General features: G+C 41.2%; 1 protein-coding gene across 9 annotated transcripts in view; it reads right to left on the reverse strand.

Moving 5' to 3' along the window:
* Positions 1 to 3934: 3934 nt before the first annotated feature.
* TNIK (TRAF2 and NCK interacting kinase) overlaps positions 3935 to 24768 on the reverse strand; it is a 399936-nt gene continuing 379102 nt past the window's right edge. For 8 of the 9 annotated variants that reach the window (XM_058732385.1, XM_058732383.1, XM_058732381.1 and 5 more), the window contains 7 exons: positions 23912 to 24055; positions 20822 to 20956; positions 16531 to 16631; positions 14142 to 14291; positions 12261 to 12420; positions 11874 to 12013; positions 3935 to 9652 (listed from right to left, as the gene is read on the reverse strand). In XM_058732385.1, the coding sequence (XP_058588368.1) occupies positions 9569 to 9652; positions 11874 to 12013; positions 12261 to 12420; positions 14142 to 14291; positions 16531 to 16631; positions 20822 to 20956; positions 23912 to 24055 (914 nt within the window). In that variant the 3' untranslated portion in view covers positions 3935 to 9568. The remainder of the gene's footprint in view (positions 9653 to 11873; positions 12014 to 12260; positions 12421 to 14141; positions 14292 to 16530; positions 16632 to 20821; positions 20957 to 23911; positions 24056 to 24768) is intronic. The other variant, XM_058732384.1, reaches the window with a different exon arrangement.

A 24768-nucleotide genomic window follows, 5' to 3' on the forward strand; every position in this document is an offset into this window, starting at 1 on the left:
ACAGGCTGATAAGGTGGCTAGGATGCTGTTGGCTGGTATCCTCCGTGTTTTGCGACGTCTTCTGCCTCGCAGCATGTCCACTGAGTGATGAAACTGCAGCCAGTGAAAGTGGCTGGAATTCTGCATGAGTTTAAGCACCATTTGCCTTGATAATGCCAGCAACATAAGTCTAAATCACAGACACCAGGTGGGACATCTGCTTTGTTCCTGGTCCTGGATGATGCTGGTTCCCCCCACTTTTTAAAAAATACTTATCCCATCAATTTTTGAGATTGTTAGTACATGCTATCCTGGAAAAAAAGGTCTGGACTTTTATAAGCACTCTGGAGCAGTCATTCCCACACATTTTTTTTTTTTAATTTCACTAAGCAGCAAAATTTCAAAAATAAAACCAAAGACTCCTCAATCCAAACCCCAAATCTTGTGAAGACTGACAAAAAAGCTGCCAACCTTTAATTTTGCCAAATAGAACCATGGGTAAAAACAAAAACTACCCCCCCCCCCAAATCTCACAAATCATCTCTACTCCCTCCCCTCAAACCCAAACTAGAACATCTTATAAAATGAACGGCTATATATTACCAGCGTCAGCTCTCAAATACATCTCATCACTATATGATGAAAGCATGCCATCTCCAGGTAAGAGTGTCTTTGAATGAGCTTTATGGAAAACTCACTATGTTGTCCTTTCTGATCATTTTGTCTTGCACTGATGATAACTTTGGCATGCTGTTTTTTTTTTTTTTCCTAAGGAGGAAGGATGATATGGGGGGAAGTCTCAGGTTAATCTGAAGGCTATGCTGATTCTTTCTGCTCCAGGGATGGCTTCTCATTCTAAATTCTTTCATCTTCCCACTGCCATCTATTTTTGAGCTTAGTAACACAAGATAACCTGATCACAGAGATCACGGAGCACTAGGTGTAGGGCTGAAAAATCTGATCAGACCATAATGCTGCTAAACGTGTTTCCATGAAATCCTCTGGTAAATTCACTTTGAACTCTGGAAACCAACATGACTATTCTAGGGGGAGAGGTGACCATCCATCACATTGTTGTCACAGAATGTGGAATTAATTGCTTATGGAAATATAAAAACATAGTCAAGCTGGTGATACTCCATTTTAAAGAAAACCAAACCCTAAAATGATTTTTCACATAAGTTGTGGAAAGCTCATTTTGAAATAACACCTAAGAAACCTTAGCATCTGTTTCACATTCTCCACCCGAACCCAGAACCAGTGCCTTGTCTCTTTTGTAAAGAACTTCAGGAATCTGCAACTAAGCACCATGGAATCCCAAAATGGCGCTGGTCCTGGAAAAGGTTGATTAAGACCTTGACCCTGGCTATTTAGCATGAATTACACATTATCTTTCAGCTTGACAGGTTTGTGAAAAGACACAGAAAATAATAAAAGAACAAATAATTATTTCATTGTTATATTGCTTCATATTATGTCATTTCATTATCTTCTTCCTTTATTTTTAAATATGTTTCTTTTATTAAGTGAGCAAGAAAATACATAATTGAACAAATCGAAACTACAAGTGTGCCCTTTACAAGATTGAGTGAAACAATAAATTCATCAGAAGGCATGTTTCAATTTCCTAAATGAAACTTCATGCAACAACATTCAGTGGCGCTGAATATATACAGATGTTAGAGCCTGCCCAGGCAAGCTTCAGAATTATCATCACTTGGCCAAATGATAAGAGCCAAATGTCATTAGGTTTTCTTGAAGCTGCCTTGGGCAGGAGATACTTTTCCTGTTGTTTATTTCTTTTTTTAGAAAAAAAATGTCATTTTTAAACATTTAGATCAGAAAACAAAATGCAGAATCCTCTTCCCACTTCCAATAACTCTGCAATACCAAGAGTTTAAAACAGATCATTATGTGTATAAACGTAAGGGTTTTGAAATGCTGCTTTTCTTCAGGTTCTATATAAACAGTCTCTCCTCCAGCCCTGCGACTTGGTCTGTTAAGATGAGTAATGGAAAAAGACAGTACAGCCAGGATCATAGTGGTTCCCATCTACAATAGTCTTCCAGGAAAGAAAATCCATGGGGTTTTCTATTTTCGACATGAAAGCAAACCGATCCTTTTATGATATAAGCTTTGGACATAGCTTTTTGTTCTGATATTGAAATGAAAATGACCATATAGTTCTATAACCTTTTTTGATTCCCAAACTCTGTTATTGTTTACTTTCATTCACTCATTAATTCATCCAATAAATATGTGTACTGTTTGTCAGCTAGCTATTCTTCAAAGCACTGGAGATAGGCCAAAGAACAAGGCAGATGCCGATAAGTGCTGTGAAAAGCAATAGGGCCGAAAATGAGTGGGCGATTAGAGATTACATAGGTCTCTGACAGTAAAGGAGTATTTGTGCAGGGACCTAAAGGAAAGGAGGGGCAAATCACGCAGAGGTGTGGGGGAAGAGGTTTCCAGACAGAAGCAGCAGCCAGGACAAAGATCCTGAGACAAGAGCATGCTCTGAGGGTGTTCTGGATAAAGCAAGGGCAGGGTGGTGGAGCAAATGAACTAGGGAAATAGCAGGTGAGGTCAGAGAAGTGGTAGCAGTGGTTGGAGATGGGGCAAAGGGTGCGTCAGATTTATTAGGGGCTTTAGTGCTATTGGAAGGACACTGCCACTTTGAGGGAGGTGGAAAGGCATTACAGACATGAGCAGAAAAGTGGCAGCACCTGTACATGTTTTATGTCATCCCAGGCAAGATGTGGCATGGACTCCTATATCCATGGATTGTGGATACATTCTGAAGCTAGGAAAAACTATATATTCCCTTCCCCGCAATGGATTGTATGTGGTATGTGAAGGAGAAAATTTAAGGGCAACTATACAATTTTCCAGTCTGGAAGAATGGAGTTGTTTACTGACACAGAACATACTGTACGGGGAGCAGATTTGTGGGTGGGGTGCACATGAGGTGTTTTGGACATGTTGAGTTGGAGATGCCAACTACAGACCCAGATGAAGATATCAAGTAGCAAGTTAGACATAGACCTCTGGCATTCAGGAAAGAGGTGAGGGCTGGAGTTGGAAATGTGGGTGTTTCAGTGCACTGATGGTGTCTAGAGCCCCAACACTGGAAACAGACCAGTGCTGGGCACTCCAAGGACTTGGCAAAGGAGACCAAGAAGCACTGGCCAGAGGCATGAGAGAACATGAGGGATATTCCAGAGCTGAGAAAGTATTTCAGGAAAGAAGGTGTTATTAACTGTGTTAAAGACTGCAGAGAAGTCAAAAGCATGAAGCCAGAGACCTAACCTTTGCAGTTGACAGCATGGAGATACATTTTTCTTAGCAATAGCTACTACTGTGGAGACGAGAGCCTGATTTAATTTGGTTCAAGAGACCAAAGGACAAGAGGACTGAAGACAGTAAGTTTACATAATTCCCTCTGAGGAGTTTTTCTGTGACGGGGAGCAGATAAATGAGACGGTGGTTCGACAGGGTTAAGGGGGCCAAGGTGTTTTATAAGACAAGAGGTAGCAGCATGAATGTAGTGAAATCCTCCATTAGGTTGGGGGAAAATGGCGATGCAGGAAAGGGAGGGAGTTCTGTGGGCAGTGACCTTTATTTGGTGAGGTTGGAGGAGACCGACCCAGAGCAAATACGAGGAGCTGCCTGCTATGAATTAAGGAGGCGGTAGAGTGGGCATGTGTTTCACGACACAAGACCAGGAAGCAGAGAAACCAGGGTATTTATAGGATTGTCTAAGTGGATATTGAATCTCCAAAAGTTGGAGACAGTGATGGTGAGCCAAACCTGAAAATACTTAAGCAATGAGAGGGAGTGAAGGAAGGTAAATAGGGACTTTGTTGGTTGATGGCAAGAGCTTCAAAGCACCGGGTGCTTACGAGGGATGGGTCACAGTCTGGAAGGGGCAATGAGGGACAAGCAGGCATCCTACTACTATTAATGTTTTATTACTCACATTTTGACAGTGATCATATAATATATTCCAAGGCGTGGCATTGACTCTATGGGAAAACCCTGGCTTAGAATCTACCAGATCATTTCTAAATACTGCTCAGAACAACTAGAGACAACAAACTGAAGGCTTTTTGTATGTAGGAAAAGAAATACTGGAAAGTAACCCAAAGGTTCAGACTAGAAAATACACCAAGAATACTTTCTTTTTTACCCTAACACAGCTGAGACTTACCCAGTTTCAGCATATTTTTGACAATTTAAAACACTTTAGAAAACTGGAGATTTAAACCATGTAGACATTTGTAGGCGTAGCAAAATGATAGTCTCCCTTCCCAATCCTGTAAATCTGGCATCTCTACGGTTATGGTGACATTGTAAATAAGACAGCTACAACGCCCCAAAATAGTTTCACAACATCCAATTTTAAAGTTCATCCAAGCTGTCATTTTTTTTTCCCCCTGCTGTGATTTCTTGCTGTCACCTAACATTTGAAATTCTGATTCAGGGTCATAACTAAGGTTTTAAAACAAGGCATAATACAATATTACTATTCCTTAACACTAACCCCAGGGGAAGAGACTGAGAGGAAGGGGCAGCTGGGGCATGGATAGTTGTCATGTAAATAACGAACCATTGCTGGCAGGTGAAGACTCACCTCTCCAGGAGCCTTTGCTCTGCCTCAATAGCACAATGCAACGCGGTGATGATAAACACAAACCATCGAAACCAAACCCTGTCATGCAAGGTGAGTTAGTTTGAAGGTATCTACACAAAGCCCCAAATCTGTAATCTTTAGAACATTTCTATTTTTAACTGTGTGTGTGTGTGTGTGTTTTCAGTCTTCATCCAAATGTTTGGCCTCATGGACACAGAGTCTAAGATTTTGATCCAGATTTAAAATATCTCAAAAACATATCCAGGGATTTTTGTTTCAAAAAATGCTTTTATGGGGATTCTAGTTTTGGTGCATTCGGGCACTTCCTGAAATGGCAGGCCTGGAAGGATAAAGTTCACAGCAGAGAGTTATGGTCTCATACTGTTTAACACTGCAATTTTTTAAAAAATATTCCAGTCGTCTGTGGAAAAATCCCCACAAGAATGAGACGTCATGAAAATCGAACAACACTAGAAAATGCTTAGTACAAATGTACAAATGGTCGGTTTTGAACCTGAAAGTTCTCAAGGGATTTTCTTCTTTGCTGAGGCTTCTGAAAAGAGCTCAGTTTATACCATTTTGAGACCCATGAAAGCACAGCACACCTTTGGATTTCTGATGCCACTATGCTGATCAGAGCCAAAATGTAGTGGCATTTGAGAAATATTGGCTGGTAAGTGAAATCACATTTAGACTTTTGGGTTTTATGTTGTAACTACGTAGTTTCAAGGGAGAAGCCAGTTATAGATTGGTTTGTTGTGCTTTGTTTGATTTGGTGAGATTGAAATTTGTGAGGCATGAATTAAAAGGTAATTAATAATTCACAGAAACTGTTGAGATGGCCAGAACATACTTGCAGAAAAGGATTTTGGAATATCAGGGGCTTGATAAGATGATTCAGGATTGTTATCAGTGTATTGTGGATATTCTGTTCTCCTCCATTGGGTTAAAGAGTTTTATTTTCTTTCCTAAAAATAATGTGGCACATCTTCCATCTTAAAGCAATCAGCACAAATACAAGTGATGCCTGTTCAAGCGGACTTTCAAAGACAGCACACACTAGTAACACAAAGAGCTCTTTCACATTTCAAGAATACAGTGATGGGAACTGGTACACATAATAGTAGAGAAAAAAATTTTTTTTTTAACTTCATGGAATGGGAGGTCAGGCTTCAGGCACTTCTTTGGCAATGGACAAAACCAAAAGGGCTCTGACCTGAATCTCACATCTCTTTCTAATCTACCGCACATGAGGGACCAGAGACACCAATTACCAATGAGTCACAAGAGCAGACAGAAAACTGTTAGTAGGTTTTGACAACCAGGAACGAAGATGCTTTGGAAAAACATGTGCTGGATGCCAAGTATGTAAGAAGTGTACCTTAGAAAGCGATGCCATTAAGAAAAATGGAATTCCTGTCCAAGTGGCCTGGTGGGATTTCATCTGTGCCATCATCTATACTGGTGAAGCAGCTCTGGGTCTTGAAGCATCATTTAAAAGTCTTCAAGAAAAATCATGAGGTGTATATAAACAGAACCATAAATTTTATGTGGAACTTGGTGCAAGCTGTCTTCATTTATCTTGTGTGCACTGGCAGTGGTCGGAGTGCAACTGGCCTTGGGAGGACTCTCACCATTTGAACTGAGATCCTAGTGGTCATCTGTTTCTACCACCCACTGGAAGCAGGAATCCATACTACGGTTCCCCGGACTGGCACCCTAGAATGATGGCCACCTGCTAGAACCTGGGTCAAGACTATGACACGGGCAGGCTCAGTGGATTTATGCATGATTATCAATTTAGAGCAACAAGAACCAAAAGATCTAGTGAAACTTACTTTGGGGGGAAGGCTCAGTTTCTCTTTGTAAAAGAAAAATAAAACGAGCCAATTCTACTGACAAAATCCCCTATGGGAAGAACTAAAACTAAAAACGGAAACTAACTGGTTTCAAAAGTAAAGAAATTTTTATTAAAATGGAATTAACATGAATGAAAAGCACAATCCACCCCCCCCCCCAAAAAAAAAAAGAAAAAAGAAAGGGGGAAAATGGGGCAAAAAAGGAGGCGGGGGCGGGGCGGGGGGAAGAAAACAAACCAGAAAGCTGAGGATTATTATGAGCCATGAGAACAATAGTCTGAAATACTCCGCATGGCACATTGGGTCTCCACGGGTCAGGGCTACGGCCTGTCCTGATGGAAGAAAATATATTCTTGAAGATAAAAGCTTCCAGGAGTGATTTAGGTATCTGTTAAGAAACACAGCTTTGGTAGGGGACCTTTTAAATTTAGTTTTGCCTTGTACTCAGTGTAAAATATTTGTACAAAAATATAGAAGGCATGGCTTGATGTTTAACGTCTGTGTTTTATTGTTGTTGGCACCAGAAAAAGCTCATGTTCTATGTTATGTCACTGTACATACTGTAAACAAGACTGCATTAATATTGTTTTATGAGTTTTTGTTTCAATGACTCTAGATTTTAAAAAATACATTCACAAACTACCTTATGTTTAAACACAATGATTCCCTTTTATTTCTTAACTGTACCCAAAATCCCACAATAAAAAAATCATTTAAAGCTGTGTGTTTCAAACTCATCACTTAGAAATAAAAACAAAACATAACATAAAAACAAAGATCAGTTTGCAACATAATTTAAAGAAGCTTCTGGTTCAAAATACCACAGCAGCAATATAAAGAGCTGGTGGCAATCGCATTTGGGGGTGAGACCCAAATCAATATATTTTGTCCACGTTGGCATCCAATTACAGTAGTTGTTAAATTCAATCCACAAAGTTATTGCTGAATTTGTTGCATGGAATTTGTGAAGATAGATTGTTCAGCAGCAGAACCACAGCAGTAAAAATGAGAACAGGGGGGATTTCATTGCTTTTGAGAGCTAAAGGGACCATGGTGAGGACATCTTGGTGATTACCTGAAGATAATCCTCAATTCCATTCTTGTGTGTTACCTGTTTAGAATAAATGCAAATGATAACCACCTTTACAGGAGGGGAAGAATCATTTACTTCAGAAACTGGAATAATTCCCCATGCCCTTACCCTGTTTGCCTAAACCACCAGATTGAGATGGCTCCATTTTCCTAACGTGTATTTCGTTCTCATTAATAGTACATCAGCTGCTAATGTATTTAGGCAAAATCAGTAGGATCACAGACTTTAAAAAGAAAATCTGTTTACATTAATTGTTTTCTTCAGAAATAAGCCACATTTGTTTTTGTTGTTGTTGGATTTTTTTTTTTTAATTTTTCCAGAAGAACAATTTGGTCAACTACTGTTTTGTTTAAAAAAATATTAAATACACCTGAGATTGCCAGTTGAGCTCTCTATATGTCTCCTGGAGATAACACTGCTGTGATGAACAGTGAAACAAAACAAACAAAACGAGGTAGGTTAAAACAGGAAGCGCAACACAGATTGTTTTGCAACACCTCGATACCACAGGCGGCCATGCTTGTAGCTTTGGAAAAAAAAAAAACCCAGACAGTCACGTAAAAGTTCAAATCATCTGAGTAAGAGTTTATAAGGACACAAGTCAACCTGAACTAAATACATACATATCTCTGCACAAATGTTGTTTACCGTATGTTGGGTAATTTGGAGGAAGGTAAAATGATTAGGGTCTCAGAAATTTGGCCAAAGCCTTGTTTTAAAGTTCTATCAACTCTGAACCAATGGTGCCCGCTGTGTCTCAGGCAGGCTTGGTAGTCTTGTCCCTTCTCTCACCAACCCAGAGAGAACACAGGCAGCTCAGAAACATTTATTGTTATTATTTTTTTTCAGTCATAGTTTTCATTTTCAGAAAGTGGCACCCTCAGGAGAAAGCTGGGAATGACCAGGGCTTGGATGTCATTCACTCCCCAATTCCCAGAAAGAACTCGACAAAGTCTCCCTCCTAATGAAGCCCAAAGCAAATGACCTCTTAGCTGGAGGCTTTATGCATTAAAAAAAAGAATGTGTATATACATATATATATATATATATGTATATACACATTTTTTTAGCTTGTTTCCCAGAAGCTCTTTTTGTCTGACCCCAACAGTCATCCCATCTTTTGCCCTGATCTGTTGCATAATAGCTGAGGGAAAGTTGTGTTACGGAGTCCCTCAATCGTTAGAGCCAACTCGACTCAATGGCACTACTATCCCATTCCACACATTCCATTCTGTACAGGGCCATATAAAAACAGGACCTGTCAGACTCACAAAAATGGTAGTTGATTTTATTAGTCTAAGGCTAGTAGTTTAGCCATTTAAAATCTATTTCCCCAAAGAGGAGAAAACTAGTATTTTTCTTCTCTTAAAAATTCATTAGCCAGTTGCTATCAAAAAGCAACCTTTTGGGTTGGTGAAGGCAAAAGAGTTCTAAAATTACCCCACTATGCAATTATGGCCTTCAGTGTAAGGAGATAAGGTACATTTATTGTGCTGTCTCTCACCATTTGAAATTGGAAATTTTACAACATCTCGTATACGTAAAGCTAGCAGGCAGAAGGAATTAAAAAACAGACTCGTTTTCTCGGTATGCATTCTCTCCCCATTCTTACAAAGTAAGGGGGTAAAGAAAAAAGGTAACAAAACAAAACAAAACAAAACTCAAAATCCACCATAACACAGCTGAATCATAAGAGCACACAATATTTGTTTCTATCCCTAACTCCGAAGGGCACCATGGTCCATCTCTGTCCACAGACAACGCAGCATTCTTGGGGATCTCCTGGAAATTCCTGCCACCTTTTTCTCTCCTTCTCAACCAGGCTGCAACACTGAAAGATGGACTGTGGGCTGTACTGGGACAGGCGGAGAGAGAGGAAAAGGGGAAAGCGGGATGTTCAACCAAGCCTTCTGATTCTGCCTCTAGACTGGCATAAGTCCACATGAGTTATGTTCTTTTTAATTAGAAATAACGCCATGAAGATAAGTGCCAAGTGCTCTTCTGTTACCAGTTCATCATGGAATTTCTGTTGAGGGTCATGAAAAACACTTGGCTACTTCCTCCAGATCGCACGGATGCAAAAAATACCTGTTTGAAATTAAAAAGAAGTTAGTTCAACTGCATGGTTTCTTTTCCTCTTTTCTTCAACCGTCCATCCATTTTCTCTCACATGTTCTATCCTTGCCATGTGTCAGCTCTTAAGACTCAATGGCTGGTGTTTATAAAGTGCCTTTTAATACAGTGCATCCTCTGTAAACACTCCTGACTTTATTACTATGATTGTTACTATTACTTATTGTGGTACTGGCCTTCGGGAACATGGGAGGGGCTATATATTGATTTGCAACATCCCTTAGGATGCTTATGTTTTAAAAGGGAGTTTCGTGCTAGGGAATGTGCTAGACTTCTGGCCTAGGACACAACAGGTCTTTTGTTAATTTCTGGAAAGCCATAGAGGCTTTCTCCCATACTGACAAGAGGGCAGACTTTGGGACTGAAGAGAATCTTTTCAAATTCCCAAAGTCAGTGGCGGGGGGGGGGGGGGGGGATTTTGGGGTCAACTGACTACTATACAACCTCAGTTCTCAATTTTTAAAGTTACGAAAAAAAAATTATGTCATCAGATAGGATAAGGTGTTTAATGCCTATTCATTTGGTATGCCAAAAGTTAACTCTTGGCTTGTCAGCTGGTGCAGGCATATCCTAGGAGATAATGGCATTAATAGAACCACAGTCCATTAGGTCTGGGTCTGTGAAATAATTTTATCAAACAACTAAGAGAAGTGAGCAAAATTTGGGTTATTGCTTGCTTGAATGTCAGTGAACCACTGCCCGAGCTAAATACTATTCTGGGCTGTGGCCTAGCCCTTCAATCAGCCAACGCCAAACTTTGGTCCAAGGCATTTACTTTTGTCACTAGTGTAAAGTCTCTGCTACCTCATTTCCACAACTCCTTCAGAAGAATGTTGTCTCTCCCAACAACGACTTCTTACAAAGTTCTGTGGAAATGCTTGGCATTCAGCTAAAGCTACGTATGTAAGTACAGCTACTGTTAGGGTCAATGAATCAAAATGTGGAAGCACAGAGGACCCATGGAAACACAATGGGGGAAAGAAAGGGCTGCTGTTCTCTCCAGGTTGTGTGCACCCTCGGCTCTAAACCTTGGGCCCCAGATACTGGTGTGGTCCCAGCCGGCTCCTGAGGGCATGGGCATGGCTTGAAATCGGCTTGCTGGGGTGGGTCTTCTATGAACTGGAGTGTGGTGGTCTATGCCCAGATCACTCCTAGTCTTATGATCCCCAGAGACTGGATTGGGGCTGGAGTTTTGCCAGGGGTCAGGTCTGCTTCCTGGCATACTCTGGTAAGGCCCTGGAACCATCCGTGCCACCCACAGCTACTGTCTATCCAGACCACACCAGGTCAGAGTAGTTGGCCAGGGTTGGATATAGTCTAGACTCACACTCCCAGGGTTGGACTAAGACCAATCAGGCCTCTGGCATGCTAGGGCGGACCAAGAGATGTACATCTGTTCATTCCATCACATTCTTTACTACAAGTGTTTATTCCTGCTGTTTGGGGGACAGCATTTCTAAGTTGGCCATAGTCACAAAGGATGAATTCACAAATGAGCACAGCTTAGCTACTAACACTAAACACTTTGGGTTGGTCTACACGGAGGGCAAAGGAGAAGCAGTGTTGCCGAAGAATACCCTTCTGAGGCCACTGATCATGCCAGACGGACCCCACCAATTTCACTGCAAAACAGTCCCCCTATGACACTTTGGAAGAAACATGGCTGGAATGACACAGGACATGGCACTAGTTGAGTTTGTGATGGTGCATTTGTTAAGGAATGGGTGACAATTTTTGAAAGTTTATATTTCTATATGTCCAATGTTTTACATTTAAAAGTGGATATAATGTGATGGGTTAGGTTCTCATGGTGACTTTGTGACAAGTCTAAAAGTGGAGTGTGAAGTTGACCCTGTGTGAATGATTAACGATGGGCCAAGCCTCCCAAGTGCTTGGGAGAATTTGGGATGTCTGCTGAGTCATCGCAAGGCCTGTGGGCCACAAAAGTTACTATGGGTTTACAAGAAATTTTTGGAAGTTTTAATGTCTTTTTTAATATGTGAATACTATATTTTGAGGGTTCACGTGAATCAAACCAAATAATGCCATTTGAAGATAATATTGATTGTTTAACACAGATGTGATTCAAATCAGTATAAAGGAAAATGAAGGTTTCACAGGTACCTGGTGGTCTCTTAAAATGCAAACACTAATGCAAATGTTGAAACGGATTTACCTTATCATTTCTTTCACATAGAAACTTTAACCTTTGAGCTCGCTTATGCATAAATACTCCATCCAAATGTCCTGTTTCCACTGACCGGATCTCAATAGCTTTCTCGCCCCAGCCCATTATCTGATTGGAATGAATGTAGGCTGTCAAAAGGAATTTCCAAAACTGCATTAAAAACATTAGATGGGCAATAACTCACAGCATCTGTTCACATCTTAACCACAAAAATGACAAACGACTTGAGATAAACAGACAAAGCAAGTCTTACAAGTGTTATTCACAGACTTTTTTTTTTTTTTTTGTGGGATCAAATGGTTGTTTCACATTTCTTGACTTTCGTTTCATTTGGGGGGTGTAACTGCTGAAGGAGATAAGGAATGGTTAACCTACCCACAGACGTGGGCATTTCTCCCCATTGGAGCACCACATCCTTAGTTATCCGGCCATAGGTGTTTACATACACCCCCTCATCCTCATAGCAAACAAGCATTTCCATTCCATCTGTTTTAGGCAAGATGACAATGGCATGAGGAGTGATATTGCCCTGAATCTAGGAGACAAAGAAAGGCCAGGTATTATTCTTTTTAAAAAATAAGACAGCACCTTGACTATTAATCTCTAAGAATTGTACAAAAGGATCCCTCCCCCACCCCCATTTTCATTCTAGAGACTGACATTTTGCCCTGCTTTGCTTAATTTAACCATTGATCTGTCAGATACCCCAGAATACAAATACAAACTTCGGCACTAGGTCGAGAATCCAATTCACTTGTTCCTAAAAAAACGACTATAACTATGGAACACCTACTATGTGCCAAGCACTGGGCTCCTTACATGCATAATTCCTAGTCCTTAGGACAGCTCCCCGTGGTAGATATCTTTTTGGATGAGGCACCTGCATGTCAGAGGGGTTATGTAAATTGATCGTAGTTGCACTGATATTTGGTGGTAGAATTGGGATTTGAGGGTCCTGTCTCATGGACATTAAAACTCATGTGTTTTCCATCTACTTCTAAAAAAGATGAGGGGAATGAAAATCAACTGAATCTAATGGCAACAGCCTAAAGGGGGTCAAAGGGTGGGACCCAAACAGACGCCTACAGATAGGCTATGAGCATACAACACAGAATGTTTTTCTGGGTGCCTACATAATGCAAATTAATGGCTTGTTTAGAAAAAAAATTCCCCTAGCCGAGATGTCATGGTGGCCCAGTAGTTGCCTGGCTGGGTAGATGAGAGGATCAAGGATGCTCACAGTGAGGCCCCAGTCACCTCACTGAGAACATGAGCCGTGAGTCCTGTGTGCATTTGCACATACCTGTGTGAAAAGCTCTGACACAGCAATGAACGCTGCGTGCGTGTGTGTGAGGCAGCGTGTGCGCATTAGGCACTGAAACAACTTTTTTCAATTGTTGTGCTTCTTTGCAGTAAAGTCTTTAAACTCTCAAAATACCAATCAGCAACAGATCAGGCCTCAGACTTTCCTGACAGCGTCTATGGTACGTTAGCCTTGGGATTACGTACAGGAAACACAACTTGCACCGCACCAATCCTAATAAGTGGAACCATGTGTGGCATTTCTGTTTAAAAGTCAGGTTTGGGGCAATGTGTCAGTATAGCAATATTAATACTACAATTTGCAGGGGCTTATGGCAAGTACCTTAGAGGTATTGCCTCATTTAATGCTGACGATAACCCTCTGGAATAGGTCCTTTAATTCCCGTTTTACAGATACGGAAGTCAAGGCTTGGAGGGACTGTCTAATGTGCCCATTACTGCACAATGAGTACATGCTAATGCCAGGGATGCACTCCAGTGTCTGATTCCTCTATACGACGCTCCCCTCAAGTTGAAGAGAGCAACAAAGACAGCACAAAGGGGCCACTGACTTCCCATGTAAAATGAGCCCATCTCCCTTCAAAAACTGAAACTAGGAATTCATCTACTACACTTTTGCTTCAAAAACACAATTTATGGCCCTGAAGGAAAAATATCATATGCATTTTCATCTAAAGTCCAACGAGACGACATGTCTAATACATGGCAAAGAATTGCTGTTATGTGTTACTCAGTTTCAAGCAGTCATAAAAATGAAATTCACATGTTTTGTGTATTAAAAGCATTGTCTATTCAGTGGAGGCTAAAAGTCCATCTGCTTTACCGATTAGTAAAAATTAGCAGGACTTCCGCTAAAAATGTGCAAGAGCAAATCTCTTTCCGCATGCATGTTGTTGTACACAGAACCTGGACAGCGGGCTCCCAGGAACTTACATGAGATGGGATGTAGATATCATAAGAGTTTCCTGAATCAACATCAATTACATGGAAACCAGTGTGTGAACCAAAAATAACCTTTAATCTTTGACCTTCTTCTACCGTGAGATCAACAAGCAGTGGCTTGTGCTGGAGATCTGCAAAAGACTTTAAAAAGCACCCCATGAGTGTCCACATCGTTCAAAGAGGTTATCTGAAAATTGTTTTCTTTTAGCCAAAGCCTGGTGGAAGTTAGTATCTGATTTTCTTACACTGAAAGTCCCAGAGATCCCTCTTTCAGCTTTAGGTCTATTCATATTCTGGCTCTAGGAGGAAGGGTCTAACATCCTTTTGTGCCCCCATCTCTACCCCTTGTCCTCTAGGGCAGAGAAGTGGTTTACCGTTGTCAGTTTTGACAGTGTCATTATACTTTAAAACTTGGCATCTGGGTGCTGCTGTTTCTTCCTGTTTATTTCTGGCCTTTTCCCTCTGGGGAAGGTACAGTCACTTCTCTCTGGCTCCTTTTCTCCCCATGGAACAGCCGGGCCCAGGCATGGCCGTTACCCTTTCAGAGATAGCCTGGGGTAGACAGCTGGGCAGCTCTGTGCCTAGTCTGTTGAGGATTAACGGGCATGCTCTGGTTCTGGTTTTCCCTCAGCGAGTGAGTGAGCATCAGACTGGCACCTTCTTTAAACTTACTGTTGACATCTGAGACTTAAGTTTGGGCAATAGAGAAGGCGGGGGAGGCTGGAACATCATAAGACTCATGACTTACGTTGGCTAGTTAGGCTTAACTAGGAAGGAAAAAAGAGAGCTCCAGCCAAGTTTATCAAGGTCCCATGTGTTTGAATCCAGAGCCCAAGCCCCAACAAGCTGTCAAGCATTCCTCTGTTTTCTTTTGCCATTATTCCTGCACAGCCAACCTTTATTGGGTCTTGACATCTGGGAGAGACTTTGTGAAACCACAAGTGCCTCAGCTTTATGGCCATCGCCACCCAAACGGAGCGCCCTTTCTTCATCTTTTGCTAAAGGAGTCTCTGACTAGGGGAGGCCCTGGCCTCATCTCCTGCCAGCTCCAGTCCTCCCTGCTCCAGTCCTTGTCTTTGCACTGGCCTCCTTACGGGCTGGGTGCCACAGGTGGCATTTTGGCTGGTAAACCAACAGCAGTAACTTCCCAACCTGACTGGGAATGGGAACTTTGATTGAAAAGCGTTCATGGACAGAGATTTTGGCAGAACAGCAGCATTGCTCCGGCTTAGTTAGGAGTTATCCCTTAAGTGTTATTACTAACTTAATACATTCCAAAAATTTCTCTCCATGAAAGTGGAGGGGAGCCTATTTCCTTTGATGTACCTGCCATCCTGAGCACCTCGCAAACGAACCCCTTGCACTAACGGAACAGGAGTGGGGTGATTCCGCCCCAAAGGGCGCCTCCTAATGTTTCCAAGGCAGCTTCTGCCCTTACATGGCATAAGTGGCAAGAAAGAGTACATAAAGGGTCAAAGGGAGACAACAGTCACAAGGATGGGGAGAAAAAGTGAGGGCCAATGCGCTATAAAGAAAGTGAGAGACACAGGCAGACAGAGACAAGGAGCAGAAGATTAATTCACGTGGGCTGTGGATAGACTCTGCAGCTCTGTAAACACCAGAGTGCTAGCAAGTACTGGTCCTTCCAGCATCTGGGGGGAGGGGTCAGCTTTCACGAGCTGGGGTCCACGACACTAGCATATCCTCATCACACCCTGAGTGCCATGAAGATTGATCCAACCATGGTGGGTACAGACTCAGATAAGGTCAAAAACGAAAAGCAGAATGCAGAGAAACCAAGCCATTTGTATGTAACCACATTCAGTATTCATTTCAGAGAAGTCCGGTAACATTGGGGATATATGCTCATTATGTGAGTTTTAGGGATTTTACCCCAAAAGGCTTATAAGGATGAGAAGATTTGGAGACATGGTTCATCCTTGAGATTTGGTGCTGCCATTGGTCTGCCTTTTTCAGATGACATATCAGAGAGCACCCTAGTTAGGTGGCTTAATAATGAAGTTCATTGCCTAATATCACAACTAATGCTTTGCTCAGTAACCATCCCATACTAAATGTCCCTAGGAGATGATGATTTATAGACCTGAAATGAGGGAGGGCACACCCCAGTTTTTTCCCCTTTCATCTATCCCCCCACCTCCCAGTTAATTTTAATTTGACTAACTTTATAGCATTGATTGGTGCTTAGTCTTTGCTTTTGGAATAATAAATCTATATAAGAGTTCCTATACTTTTAAAAGGGGTTTATTATATATAGAAAAATTGGTACTGGTCGATGTGTGAGACAGATCACTTTGTTAACTGGTAGGAACCCAAAATCTAAAAAATCCCTTCTTTAGATAATCACATGCCCACTTACCTTAAATGCCATGAACTTATGATACGGTTTCGGAGCCCAAGCATATATCTCCACAGCATTCTTTAAGGCAATCACTAGGAATTTAATCCTTTCATATTTAACTGTAATAGAAAAGCTATGAATTAAAAGAGTATATCAACTTATTCAGGTTTTTGCATTACTGACTGCGTAAGCCACGATATGGGAGTATACATTATAATTGAGGGTGATGCTCTTGGTGTGAGATTTGCTCATAGATACAGATTGAACTTTCTTTATTTTTTTCTTTTTAAATTTTTTTTAGCATTTATTTATTATTGAGAGAGAGAGAGAGAGAGAGAGAGAGCGAGTGAGCATAAGCATGGGAGGGGCAGAGAGAGGGGGAGACACAGAATCTGAAGCAGGCTCCAGGCTCTGAGCAAGCTGTCAGCACAGAGCCTGATGCGGGGCTTGAACTCATGAACTGCAAGATCATGACCTGAGCTGAAGTTGGACACTCAACCAACTGAGCCACCCAGGTGCCCCTGAACTTTCTTTAAAGTACTCGGTCTGCAGATGCTTGGGGTCTTTGGTTTTACACTGAAAGCTCTTCATCTGAAGGCTTAGGACTCTCTTTAATCACTAGGTCTAGATGTGAATTACTCATTGTAAGAAGAATCTGCACAATAGCCTTCCTGTTCCCTTGCCTGGCTTTCATAGTCACCCACACGGAAGATGCTGAGAGCTGGTATGGCCAAATGGTAGAAAAATTAGCAAATGGGTAGAGACATAAAGTGTGCCATTTGCTTATTATTCAAATTTGAATTCCAATTATTAGGAATTTATAAGTGATGAGTGCCTTTATAAAAAAAGGCCCTAGAAAGATCCCCCTCTCCAGACACTACATGAGGTTGTGGCGAAAAGGCAGCTGTCTATGAATGAGGAAGCAGGCCCTCACCAGACCCTGAGTCTACCAGCACCTTGATCTTGGACTTCCCAGACTCCAGAATTGTGAGAAATAGACTCTTATTGTTCATGGTATTCTGCGGTAGCAACCTGAATAGGCTAACACAGTCAGCAGTTATTTACTTTATTGAATACCTGGATGAACAGAATACTTGTGTCCTAAAGAAACTGGACAGCCCAGGGCAACGAACTTAATTCTTGCTCTCTGAGCTCTCCCTTCTGTTTACATATTCTGTCTTTAATATACTTTCAACTACTTCTTCAGCCACTTATTTCCATATTTCTAAATAAGATATTTATAATTTTACTGATTTTTTTCATTATAGATATTATCTATCGACTTAAGAGTATGGAAAGGATTTAGCTGATTAGAACTGTCTCCTCTCTGCACTTCTCTCTCTCAAACATACACATTTCTTCCTCACCCACACCAGTGATACAGTTATATTTTAAATTTTTGGTGAAATCAAGATCCCATGTTGAAATTATTATTGTTCACAGCTAACACATAATAGTATGCCACAACCACATTTCCTTTTTGGTTTTCCGTCATTTTTTCCCACTTCCTTATTGTCTATGTATCTATCTCTGACCACGGAGACTTTCTGCTGGTACTGTAAAGGCCTTCGGTACAGTCAAACATGGCAGGGAATCTATTAGTCACATTTTATTTTTCCTGGAGGCATCCCTTTTGGAATGCTCCTTGTTCTACTCTGCTTGGACTGACTTCTCTCTAGGCCTCTGTAGAGTTGTCATCTAAATTTCTTTCCCCCTCATTCTGGGTATTTTCTTCACCTTTTACCTGGATTCCTAGGTTTATTCCTTTATTTTGGTGGAATGCATCGGTCAGTAGTTTCCTGAGAAATAGGGTATGGAACATAAATGTTTGGAGAACCTGCACATCTGAAGGTGTCTTCATGCAACATTCAAAATTGACTGGCAGTTTGATGGCATGGTGGTTAAGTTCTATGTGTCAACCTGACTGGCCACAAAGTACCCGGATATTTGGCCAAACATTGTTCTGGGTGTGTCTGTGAGGGTTTTTCTGAATCATATCAACATCTGAGTGGGTACACTGAATAAACCAGGCTGCTCTCCCAATATGGATGTGCCTCATCCAATCAATTACAGACCTCAATAGAATAAAAAGATTGAGTGAGAAGACACCTCCTGTCTGACTATTGAGCTGGGAAACTGGTCTGTTCCAGACTTCAGATTGGGATTTACACACTGGCTCTCCTGGGTCTCCAGATTGCTGACTACAGATCTTGGGACTTCTCAGCTTCCATAATTGTGTGAGGCAATTTCTTATAATAAACCTCTCTCTCTCTCTCTCTCTCTCTCTATATATATATATATATACACACATATACACATATATACACACACACACATACACATATATACACACATACATACTTGTGTATATATGTTTATATTTATATACCTCTTTATATATATACATATATATATATATATATATATATATATATATATATACACGTGTGTGTACGTGTGTATCCTATTAGTTCTGTTTCTCTGGAGAACCCTATTTAATACAGATGGCTTATAAAATACCAGTTGAAGGCTTTGTTCCATCTTCTAGTATTGCTGCTAAATCTCAAGTCACCTAATTCTGTGCCTATTATATATAAACTATTTATTTTTTAATTATAATCTGGAAGCTTTAAGGACCTCCTCATTTCCTGGGTACTGAAATGCCATGTTAATATATCTTCCTGTGAATCTTTTTTTTCATTCACTATACCAGGTACTCAGTGAATCCTTTAAAAAAAATTTTGTTAATGTTTATTTAATTTTGAGAGAGAGAGGGAGAGAGAGATAGAGAGCGAGAGAGAGAGTGAGTTGCTCGAGCAGGGGAGAGGCAGAGATAGAGGGAGACACAGAATCTGAATCAGGCTCCAGGCTCTGAGCTGTCAGCACAGAGCCTGACGTGGGGCTTGAACTCACAAACTGTGAGATCATGATCTGAGCTGAAGTCAGATGGTTAACCAACTGAGCCACCCAGGTGACCTTATGTGAATCTTTTAAATTTGGGATTTCAAGTCCTTATTCTAGAAATTTTCTTATATTTCTTTTTTGATACTTTCCTCCCTTTCCATTTCTTTTCTTTTTCTTAAAACTCATGTTACTTGGGTAACTCATGTTACTCATGAAGCACTTGGATTAATCCTTTTACTTTCTTACCTTTTCTTGCCCGTTCTTTATGTCCTGCTTTCTAGGAGGCCTCTCATCTTTATCTTCCGATATATTTCTTACACTTTTTACCCCTACCAGCATATTTTAATCTCTAAGATTTTTTCTTGGTCTCTGAATGACCTCCCCTGACCCTGCTCCAATGTTCTGTTTAATGATCCTTATGCTTCTGTTCCGGAAAGAGTTTTTCTAATTTCCCTGAGGTTATTAAAGTTTCTTTAAAATTTTTTTCACTCCTCATTATCTTTGTTTTGTCTACCGTCCTTTCTTTCTGTTTAATTTTCCTTCCTGTTAGCGGATGTCCCCACATCAGGTAGTGGGCTTACTCACTGCCAGGCTTCATGTGTGGGTGGTTAGATAGCAAGCTTTTTCATGGCACTTCAAATGTTAGCACCTGAACATCTTTTCTTTCCGGCTGTTTAGTTTCTCCAAAAACAAATCTTTCAGAGTCTTGCTTGGGAATATAAGTATGGTCGCCAACATTTTGGGAGCTAAATAGGGCTAGAAGGGGTGCGTCTGTGTGTGTGCGTGTGTGTGTATCTGTCTGTCTTTCCTGGCAATGCCGTATTCCCACAATTCAGATTGGTTGTGGCAACTTCTCATCCTCTGTTGCAGTGGGGGAGGACTTGTGGTCATCACCCATCCAACAATCCTATTTGCAGTTCCTCCTTCCACCTCTGTCTCAGATACACCTGGGGCCTCAGACCCTGGGCCTTCCTGGGTTCTGTTATGTGGTTGGATTCATGTTGATGCTGTTCCTCACTGCAGATGTAGACTTCAGCATTTCCTGGTCATCTAGGTTAGGTCCTCGTCATTCAACTGTTCTTGTTCGATTCTGCTGATATCTCTTGTTTGCTGGTCTCTCTTCTTCTGGTCTCATGTCCTTGTGGGTTTATGGCATTTTTATTCCTTCACTGTTATTTTAATGAGTATTTGGAAGGGAGTGGACATAAATGTTTAAACTGGAGCACAGGACTTTATTCTGAATGTACTCTTTGAACTTGATCAATCTGATGTTTTTGGAAATAATGCAAGTACACCTTAAGTTCCAACAACATCTTAAACTGGTAACAAATGCATCATCAATACCTGACTGGAAAAAAATGGAATGATTCTGATTGAGTAAACAAGTCCACGTCTTGACACTTACCAACTTTGTAATGTATGCAGCCTTCCAAGTCCCCAACTGTGATCCAGCCTTGTTTCTTTTCTACTTCTGGGTCGTTGTGTAGTATTCTGTTTCTTAGCCATGAAAGATAGTAAACTCGTAGCTTATTCTTTTTTCCTGTTGAAATAACAGAGCTCTAATTTCACACCCCTATGACAGCATTTTCTCTCAGTCCTTCCCCATCGCTATTTTATTTAATTCATTTATTTTATTTACAATTGTGTATGGTGTAAAGGCACAATAACCAGTGTCCCTAGCATCGTCATGCGTTGCCTATGCCAAGACTTATGATTAAAACACCTCCAAGTGTTTTGGACAAATAACCGTTTTATAATTTGTCTTTACCTTCAGGTTGTTTCTTATCTGAGCAAGCTGCTCTTACTCTTTCTTCTCAATGCAAAGGGCAGTGTCAAGACCTAACTGTGTAACAGAATAGTTGATCAGAGTGCCAGAATATTCTAGATCTAATTACACAAAGGAGCGTTGATAACTGGACATTTTACTATGCCTATGTGTGACTGCACATAACCTTCTTTCCCTCACCTTCTAACCTAACAACATATGTTAACAGAGAGCTTCTTATTCGCCTCCTCTATTACTTTAAAGATGATAGCTGGTGGTAGTTTTATTTTACCTAACAACAACAACAACAAAAGAATTGTATACAGAGACAAGAGAAACAATTAATGAAGGCGACCTGGGCTCACAAGATAACCCTGGACACGTTTATGATTCTGAGATCACTTACTAAACAAAAATAGGAGAGAATGAGATGTGTACTTGGAAAATACAACATTCCCGTTGGTAAAGCGCTCCTGGGGCAAGGAATTCTGTGATAAGAAAACATCTTAAAAATGTTGAGGGGTGCACAAGGAGCAAAATTTAATATACCCTATGAGATCATCTGAGTACCAGATAAGAACACGTGCCTTGGGGAGGCTCTTCCTAAGTGATCAGACATTTAGGCCTGTGGGCTCTACTTCTTGGGTACTTATTTTCCCTTGATTTCTCTTAGGCATCAAAAGATGTTTTATATTTTACAGATGTGATATATATAAAAAGAAGAACATTTATTTTTTTAACTTTTAAAAAAAATATTTATTTTTAAGAAAGAGAATTGGGGGAGGGGCAGAGAGAGAGGCAGGCAGAGGATCAGAAGCAGGCTCCATGATGAAAGCAGTGAGCCCGACGCAGGGCTCAAATTCACGAACTGTGAGGTCATGACCTGAGCCTAAGTCTACTGCTCAACCTACTGAGCCACCCAGGCGCCCCCAAAATTTATTTATCTATTATTTTTATTTTTTAAGTGTATTTATTTATTTTGAGAGAGAGAGCAAGCGAGCCTGTGTGCATGAGTAGGGGAGGGGCAGAAAGAGAGAGAGAGTGAGAGAGAGAGAGAGAGGGAGAGAGAGAATCCCAAGCAGACTCTGTGATATCAGCACAGAGCTCAATGCTGGGTTCGATCTCATGAACCTTGAGTTCATGACCTGAGCCAAAATTAAGAGTCAGACGCTTAACAGACTAAGCTGCCCAGGAGTTCCAGAAGAAGAAAATGTATTGAAGCATTACACACTGGATTTGACAGAAGAGTGCATTCATAAATGAAGGAAGTCACTGTGTAGTTGCTATTCCTTTTTATAGACAGAGGCCCAGAATTGATCTCAACAGCTAGGATGGGCAGAAAGGCCAGTGCTTCCTCCTTTCTGTGCCAATGCAGATCGGAGGGCAGTTCAAGAATCACTTGCTCCTATTTTCGTTTTCTACTTTCCCCATCTACACTTCATGATAAGAGGAGACGGTTACGTTTTTTAAGAACGGGGATACGTCACTAACAACATAACGAAGCCAGAATGTGAACTTTCTGGTATCATTTCCACTTTCGGTAGGTGAGTGACAGTTGTACGGTTTTAAATTTGATTTGCCGGTGTAGCAGTCAAGAAAGCCATTAGCAAGAACAAAAGACTACATTGAATTAAACTCGAATGATAATACAAGAACAATTTACTCAGTTAACTCTTATTTGGAGAGAATAAAAAGAGATGAAACTTTTGTGGAATGGCAAAAGAAAGAGGGAATTGTAGCATCAAGTGAAGGTAGTTTTTCAAAATGGAAATACAGCTCAAGAGTTAAACTTTATTCAAGGTTGAACCCAGTAGCCCTGTGTCTTCTCTTTGTGAAATGATGGCTGAGTATAGAGCCCTGGTTCTCAAACTTTGCGGCGCATTAGAAACAACTTAGGAACTATGAAAGCTATTGATACCTGGGCCCTTCTCCCAGGCATTCTGACCCTACTGGTCTGGGCTTCTCCCATCCATTCAAGTGGTTCTAATGCACAGAGGTGCAGTGGTTTCATACTGGGTGGGATGGGAAGGCAGGGGAAAAGGGATATTGATTAAACTTCTTCAAAGATCATCAGAAAGAACTTTCAATAAATACAGGCTCCTTGAGGTTACATTTTTAACCTTGCCAAAGGGTAACTTGTTACATTTTTAACTTCACTTCTGTGTAGGCTTTTTTTATTTTTTTGAGTTCTTTTTGAGAACCAGAAAGCTGCAGAGTGTAGCAGGAATGATTCCCACATCTGAATCTCTTTGCAGACTCAATCACCCAATGGGCCAGCTGCATTTGCTGACATCAGTGGAATATAAGCTAGAACAGTTCTTGAGAGAAAAGAGACCAGAGACATTTCTGCTTATAAAATTTCCCACCCTGAGAAGCCCACACTTTGATATTCTCCACCTGAGAGTAGGTAGCAATGACTGGAGCTCAGACATCTTCAAAAGATCCTTGCTGAGTCCTGGCAGAGGTCAAAGGCCTATAAACATACAGCCTTTGTGGTACTTCTCCTTGATTCAGAGATCGTGCAGAGGTGTGAGGCTTCCCTTTGGAGGTCAGTATCTCCAGAGTTATAAAACCTGAGTGATCTCTCTGGCTATCCTGCTATAATTTCTTATGTCACTACTAGCTGGGAAGGGCAGAGCTTACTGTTTTTTTCAGAACCGAGGGGATGGCCTTTCCTACCTGTGCAGACTCAGAGGACTTGGTCATTCCGGTGACATCCCAGTAACATACCTGATATCGTCACCAGGACATTCAGTCCTTCTAGCACGTCCATCTGCTGAAATCGCCTCCGGTTGATCAGATTATAGACTTTGCCTTGCCCGCTTCGGTCCAAAAGCATCAGGCCGTTTTCTGTTCCCACCAGGAGGTTTACACCTGCAAATATAAGAAGCACCCCAAGACTGGCTTTTTATTGCTTTAACCTTCTGCATCTGGGGTCCCTGTAAAACCTAAGAAACTGTGCCTTGTTAATATAAACTAATGGGCAAGTAGGTACCCCAGGAGGGAGTGAAGAAGTGGAAGCCCTGCCATAGTAATTAAATCACTGCCCCTCTGGCAATGAAATTACTTCTCTTTCATAAAGTGGTAGCAGCATTCATTACATCTCGCCATTTACTACCTAGTATAGAGTCCTTCTTAAGAGATGCTCTGGGCACAGCTGTGACACTAGCATCATTACCTTTATTCCTTTCCTGTAACACCCATCCCTTTCTGGGCTCTTTCTATAAATCCCACCTCAAGACTTCTCCAAGGTGCAGCCCCGCCCCTGTCCACACAGTGATCTCTAGCCTACCCACCTTCACCATACAGCAGAGTGCCCCATTTCCATACCCCACTGGAAGAAAAGCCCTTCCTCCTTCTCACACAAAAGCTTACGAACGTCTCATGCCCTCAAGGTTCTGCTGTCTGTCAGGGAAATGACAAACCAATGCAAGTGAGGTGTTAAGAGCCTGAGAGTTGCAGAAAGATTGGCTGTAAGGGACCACTCAGGTATCTAAATCTAGCCCAGCCTATCTCCCATGCAATCATCCCTATTAGAAAAGCTCTAGCAGGTAAGTGGTCTCGTCTGGATAGTTGGCATCCTAAAA

The sequence above is a fragment of the Neofelis nebulosa genome, chromosome 5 (assembly GCF_028018385.1).
Source record: "Neofelis nebulosa isolate mNeoNeb1 chromosome 5, mNeoNeb1.pri, whole genome shotgun sequence".
NCBI lineage: Eukaryota > Metazoa > Chordata > Mammalia > Carnivora > Felidae > Neofelis > Neofelis nebulosa.